Source organism: Vanessa tameamea, chromosome 5 (assembly GCF_037043105.1).
Source record: "Vanessa tameamea isolate UH-Manoa-2023 chromosome 5, ilVanTame1 primary haplotype, whole genome shotgun sequence".
Lineage (NCBI taxonomy): Eukaryota > Metazoa > Arthropoda > Insecta > Lepidoptera > Nymphalidae > Vanessa > Vanessa tameamea.
Window position 1 is genome coordinate 6,712,010 of NC_087313.1, and position 7,037 is coordinate 6,719,046.

The window sequence follows — 7,037 nt, forward strand, 5'->3', positions numbered from 1 at the left end:
CATCATATATGCAACTGCTAAACTGCAATACTTAGTATTATTGAGTTATTATTTGAAGGGTGAGTCAGCCAGTGTTATAGCACAAGGGACATAATATCTTAATTCCCAAGGTGTGCTTTGGTGATGTAAGGATTTAATTATATCACTGTCTATGGGCTGTGGTGACAACCATGCCATCTGATGCCCTATTAACCAGTATACCTACATATATAAATAAAAAAAAATTAAAAACCTATATAATATGCTAATGAAAACATTATTTTTCTTCATATTTAAAAAACATTGACTTGCAGTACTCATAATCATAAAGGTGAAGTATATAAATAAAGATTAATGTTAATTGAAGATTTATATCAAACATTTATTAAAATAAATATAATAAAAAAATTAAAAATTTATAAAAACTTATGATAGGTTCAATCCTGCGACTTTTTACGTTGCTAGACAACCCTTAAACCATTGCACTATTAACGATTCAAATGTGATTATTTTTAAATAGAAAGCTTTTGAAAACTTAGTAATGATTTTAATAACAATTATATGATTCTTTAATAAATATTGTTTGTTAATTTAAATACATTCAATTGTTGCATTAGTTTGAAAAGATTTTTTTTTATCAAATCAATGAATTATAAATTTAGCACATTTAATTTACATGAAGTTTTTATTCAAAGACTTACCAATTTTGAGCTAAGCTTATTCAGTAATCATTTTGATAATTTTATTGTCCCAAGAAACAGGAACAAAATTTACTTTTAAGTTTAGAGTTTGATTTCGATTTAGCAATAAACATAATAACTAATTTTAAAATAAAATATGCTTATACTATAAATATTATTGAATAGTGTTTTTTTTAAACAATATTTTTGATATTATATTTAATATAGCATTTGTTTGTTTAAATCGTTACTTAATTCTAGAAGTGAAAACATGTCACCAAATGAAACATTTAAAAATATGTTGTAATCCCACATCAACAGCAAATTTATAGTAATTTACATATAACAATGATTTGGGTTTTTATTAAATAATAAGTTATAATTAAATACATTTTAGATTATTAAAAAGCATTAAATTGTATTTCTTAGTAGATAAAATTGCTGAAAAAGAACCATTCCAAGTAAAAAACGTTACTCACCAAAACCAAAGATGATAAAATCCAAATTTCCCAGAAATGTAACTGCAAAAACTTATTTCAAACTACAATGGCACGGTTTAGTCACTACACATTTTTGAGTAAGAGTTTATATTATAAAGTTCCTAAACTAGATTTAAGTATATTATTTAAGTTTCTGTAATAAATAAACAAATCGAAATATAATAATAAGAAAAATATTCGTTACAATATTAACGACATGTCAGGTTTCGAAGTGAAAACGTAACTGAATTGTCATGTGTCAGTGTTGTATGAAGTTGACAACTCTCCGACAGCCATGCTTTAGTTGACACTGACAGTCTGAACATTAAAAAAAAAAAGCTTCGGGCGTTCCGTTTTACAATGACCGACTAGTTTAAAATATGTTTACATTTTTTATACTAGTAAAATATATTATATTTAAAAACACTGATGAAACGGTATAATTGTTTATACATTTTTTGAGTAATTTCTAATCGCAGAAAAAAGGCAAACAAATGGGCAAATCTTGAAAATACCGTAACGTAATATTAATTCGATAATGGTTTTAATAAATCTTTAATTAATAACATTAAATACATTATAATTATGCTATTTTATTATATATTATATTATAATTATGTTTGCGCTGTGAATTTATGACATTTTATAACGTAATCGGATCAAATTAATAACGTTTGGTAATCCGATTTTTTTTACCTATTAATTTTGTTTAACCTTGTCAGTCATATGCAATTAATTTTAGGACCAGTTAAATCTGCTATCGAATAATGAATCATAATTATTGTATAAAACCTACTATTTTACCTCTTAACATATATATGAAATATGACAGGTAAAAGGTTTATTTGAATGAAAATCAACATACTGGCTAATATTTTATTACATTACATAACTTTTTGCTCACTTGTAGGGTCGGATTAAAAGGATTTACTGTCCTAGAAGTCATATTCAAACATTGACCATATTGAAGAGGCCGCAGGGTAAGGGCCCCTATATACCTTCCCCAAATCCAGCCCTGCATACTTGTATCTTAAATTTTATTCTAGAGTATATAAAAGAGAAAAATATTTGTATATTATATACATATATACCAAACCTATTATAATGGGAAAATGGAATCGAATATTGTTTTATAATTATCAAGACATTATTTCTTTTTACTTTTAGGCATGTTTTTTTTTACGTTCCGTAAGTAACGGAACGTTCCTATCGCGCGGCGCACCATGACGCCTCGCCACCACGCTTGAACGCGCGTAGCGGCTCGGCGCAAGCGGTCTTCACGGGCAAGTCTGGCTGCGCGCTCTTTTTTGAAAGTCAGCCATGCACGCATCTCGCCCTCGTGTAATTTGTACTGCAGAACATAGAAGTATTTAATATTATAATTAATTAACAGTTAGAATGTATTTATTATAAGAGTCAAACAGAAATATACATATAAATGTTAAAATTGGTATAAAAAATATATATTCTAAACTGCTCAGTAAGTCTTTTGGCTTGTTGTAGACCATTAGGACCTGGACATAGCCAATACCAAATCGTCAATTAAAATTACTTTTTGTATATTTTTTATCTGTGAATAGAAATCTAATCTATTCTCTCCTCTCTATCCTATTACAGATAACTGATTCATTTTAAGGGATAATTTTTTTTTAAATATTAATCAAGATGGCATCAATTTTTTTGATATCAGATATGAAAAGCCAATAACAGTATATATATATATATATTCATATTTGCAATATATCCGTATATATATAATATTATCATTAAATAAATGATCAGTTTTTACTGGAACATAACATAAAAATGTACAAAATAATTATTGGTAGATAGTAACCACATGTTTTCACATAAATAATAATAATCCATCCTTAATCATGATTGAAAGCTACTTATATAATAATTGATTGAGCGAGAACAATTTGCAATTTAGCTAAGAAGTCTATGCTCTAGATTGGTCGCGCAAATGTTATTAATTGTATACTTTTAAAATAATGAAATTTGAGTTGGCAAAGATAATGCAAAAAATATAAGTTAAGCAAGTATACGTGAAGGATCAGATGTTCGGTACTCCATGTTCTTTCTATACCCCTGATAATGTATATAAGGTAAAATTTAATTTATAATATTATTTAGAATTACCAAAGACTCTAACTCTCCTCGGCGTTTCACTGTGACTCGTAATTTTTCGCACTGTTCTGTGAGTCGACTTTCTATATCGACAGTATCATTAGCGTACCGCGATTTCCAGTATTCCAATAACTCTTCCCGTTCCTTAAAGGGAGAAAATAAACAACAATATATATATTGATGTTGATGCAACATACATGTATTCTGAAATTCCTAAACAACTTTATAATTATTAATAAAATTACTGTGTGGTAGAAAAAAGTATATTGTCCGGTCCTTTCAACCATGTAATCAATTTGTATTGTACAACTATTTTATACTTAAATTATTCAAATAAAGTAATATAGATGAAAGATAGTTTGTTTCTGTAATTCATACTTAGATACAACAGTTACAGCCTGACATGTTGGGTTCATTTATTTATATACAGTTAGTTCCAGTTACTTTACATCGCGGCTATTGCGGGGGGTCTATATATAGTATTTAATGCTAAAAGCAGTCGCTATAATATGTAATCGCTTATTTATTTCTAATATTTTTAATGTTAATGATGTTATTTTTTAATGATTAGTTTAGCTGATAATGTGAAAAATTATGAAAAAATATTTTTTAGTAACATTAGGATCGCCAACAGATTATTTCTATTAACTGTTAATGCTTGGTCGTCTTCTTCCGATTGTCAGATTACCTAATTAATAATGCTAGGTATGGTCTCGAGATTGACAGCCTTGTCTTAACGTGAGGTCCGTCGTTGACAAGGCGCCCATTTTATCGGCATATTAAAAACCTCCGCAATAGCTCAATATCATCGCTTTTTTTTCGTTTTTTATTTTAGGAAGTAAGTAAAACTGATTGCTAAAACTCTTGGTTTAATTATTTTTATCTTACATAGTTGCTTCTATCGTCTATTGATTACCTAAAGAAAAGCATTTATAAAACTTCAAGAATCCCAGTTAATAGTTTTATGTGTAACAAAAGCATTTAAACTTAATAGTAAGTTTGAGCGAAAGCTATTACGATATTCTAAGACTAAGCACTGTCGTGGTGAACCTCTCATTCTCTCTGCAAGGTCTCTTGAAAATACTTTTAAGAGACCTTGTCGAGTCGACTTGACTCGATAGTCCAAGACTTGACCATCATCTGCTGCCGAGTTTTTTTACACCTCTTACACCCTGGATTAAGATAAGTCTGAGCCTTGTGTACGATATAACCTTTATCTGTAGAGTATAAGCTCGTAGCAGTTCATCATGCACGCAGTCCTCAAACTCAAGCCGTGGTGCTGGTGTGATCTTGGTTTGTGTTTGTAGTTCCACAGATTCAGCACGTGCGCTTGACCATTTATCCACATAGTTAAATTGAAGGCGCGTATTCAAGACGCTATCCTGAAAATAAAAGTAACACGATTCATAAAATCTATAAATATATACTTACCTAATAAAAATAACATTGTTTTTAATGCTATTTTTTAGTATTATTATATATTTTTTTATGTTTACCTTTATATTATCACGAAGAAACGCTATTTTTATGTCACAATTACGAAGATCAAGTGACCATTGCTGCATGTTTCTTTGCAATTCCATCGTGATATCTTCTATTGTCCTTGAAAAAGAAATAGTTCATGGTTAAATAACGAGTTTTTGATGTTTTTTTTTTCAAATAAATACTTTACCAACGTTTTTGTCTTTTGATATTGAGCCTTGAGAGATGCGCCGGAATTGGCTGTGGCTTCCAACATATTCACAGCTTGTTTTAGCGTATACCAATCACCACCTTCGACCAATTCAACCAGAGTTCTTAAAAAAACTTCTTTTACAATTTTACTGAAATAAAAATAAATATCTGCAGGACATGTGATTGTGATACTAAAGAGGAAAGGTAGAATATATTATTTATGTTAAATTAGAAATTATTAAAAGCCATCATACTTGATTTTTTTTGTATTAACGAATGTTTGTTTGATCTAGTAATAGCGATTGCGCTACAACGCCATCTACATATTACTGGTGGAACTCACCGATCTCTAACAAGTTTGTCATAGAGTTGTTTTTGTTTCTTACTTCGAATCCCGCAAGCTGGAAATCTTCGTTGAGCACTCCTTTCTAAAAGTTTATAATGTCGAAAGATGGAGCCAGGGGTAGAATGAATTCAACACAAATTTATAGATCTATTCACTCACGGAGGAGCGCTTTCTACGTTAAATTAATTATGTTTTAATGCAATAAACTTAACAAATATAATCTAATTCGTACTTTTTTTGCTGTCTTTACTCACAGTCGATTCACGCACACTAAGACATCTTGTATACATGAGCGTTACTCACTCACGCTATTGCACGCTGATAATAATTGAACATGAAGGGGCGCGCTTAAAATATATCGTTTTGATATGTAAAGAAAATATAAAATAAATATGACTTACCTAAAATGCCCATTTGAAGCAACACGACTTCTAAGTCAATGGCGAATAATAATGCGTCCATAATGGCTATTCTGTTATAAGAAAAACTTTATCAAAATATTAGCCAAGATTATCTGTATTACAAGAGCGTGTATTATCATTAAGATCACGAATTCAATTTAATCATGTTTTCTTTGTCGTTCAAATGAAAATGGCGAATTACGTATACCTACAATCTTATTTTCTCCTAGTTGCAATAAAGCAAAAATAATATATTTTTTATAAGAGCATATTGTTTATAATTTTATATAAGTGGCCATTCAAACAATCTAATTATAACTTAACGTATAATGATTTAGCAATATATATTGGTAGGGATTGCATTTGGGTCAGTATCATCCAATCAGTCACGACCACAACATTTCTACCAAACAGCAACAGTCTTTGTATTCCTGTTCTCTGGTTTGAATGTTAAGTGAGCCAATAAACAATCAATGTACGTGTGAATGACGTACAAATGTTATATCTTAATACCATAGACATCTAAACGTCATCTGAACGTCATCCAGGATCAATATTCACAAAATATAATAATTAAATTAAATTATACAGTACTTAGTTAGTAATTTATTTTTTAGAAAAAAGTAACTATTGTTCTGTTGCTGATTCTTCTGGATATAGTCTATATTTCGAAGCAGTATTCACTTTAAATTTAATTTAATCTTCAATTATGACTTTTAAAAGGGGGTTTGTAAAAGTATGTTTTGTTTTACAAACTTTTATTTAACTCGTAATGTTTTTTGATTCAGATTAAATCTTACAAGCTAAATTAGAAGCACTTGCTTTTATCCTACAGACTTGAAATTTAACATGTCAGTTCATTTCCGATAACAATGCAATTTTATATTAAGCATGACCTGTTTTTAAGCTCAGGATTGTTTCCAGACGTTGGAACTGCTCAACGGGAAACAGTATAAACACGAAATTTAGTGTAATAGAATTATTTTAGTAAAATAAATATACTTATATATTGTACCGTAACTAGACGGCCACAAATTCATGTTGTGGCCGTCTTAAAGAGTCGCTCACTTTATATTAAGTATAAATATGTTTTTTTTATGTATAACATGCGTAAGTAACTGCTGACGGTCCTTAATAATAAATAAATAAATAAAAAAAAATTGTATTCTTTAAATGCTTATTTTTCAAATATGTATTTACTTTTAATTTTAAAAGTTGCCCCTTTGCCTGTTATCCTATTACAAATAAGACAAGGATAAATGTATTTTTAATCTACCAATAAAATAGTTACTTTTACTATATACGCATATAAACATTGCTTTTTTCCTCACTTGATGAAGCATTGTGT

General features: G+C 29.1%; 2 protein-coding genes across 2 annotated transcripts in view; both read right to left on the reverse strand.

The window, feature by feature from the left end:
* LOC113392650 (uncharacterized) overlaps positions 1-1,361 on the reverse strand; it is a 37,706-nt gene extending 36,345 nt beyond the window's left edge. The window contains exon 1 of the mRNA XM_026629180.2: positions 1,139-1,361. The gene's annotated coding sequence lies outside the window, so the exon portion shown is untranslated. The remainder of the gene's footprint in view (positions 1-1,138) is intronic.
* A 901-nt stretch (positions 1,362-2,262) lies between these two features.
* LOC113392671 (dynein regulatory complex protein 9-like) lies at positions 2,263-5,750 on the reverse strand. Its single transcript, XM_026629211.2, has 7 exons — positions 5,690-5,750; positions 5,286-5,370; positions 4,945-5,091; positions 4,765-4,870; positions 4,480-4,650; positions 3,281-3,412; positions 2,263-2,489 (listed from the first exon to the last, which is right to left on the reverse strand). The coding sequence occupies exons 1-7, from the start codon at positions 5,748-5,750 to the stop codon at positions 2,286-2,288; spliced, it is 906 nt and encodes a 301-aa protein (XP_026484996.2). The 3' UTR covers positions 2,263-2,285.
* Between the last annotated feature and the right edge of the window lie 1,287 nt (positions 5,751-7,037).

Coding starts and splice junctions, on each gene's coding strand:
- LOC113392671 (XM_026629211.2), bottom strand. CDS start 5,750: ATGGACGCATTATTATTCGCCATTGACTTAGAAGTCGTGTTGCTTCAA. Junction 5,371..5,689: donor GCTTCAAATGGGCATTTTAG/GTAAGTCATATT, acceptor ATAAACTTTTAG/AAAGGAGTGCTCAACGAAGA. Junction 4,871..4,944: donor CAATATCAAAAGACAAAAAC/GTTGGTAAAGTA, acceptor TTCTTTTTCAAG/GACAATAGAAGATATCACGA.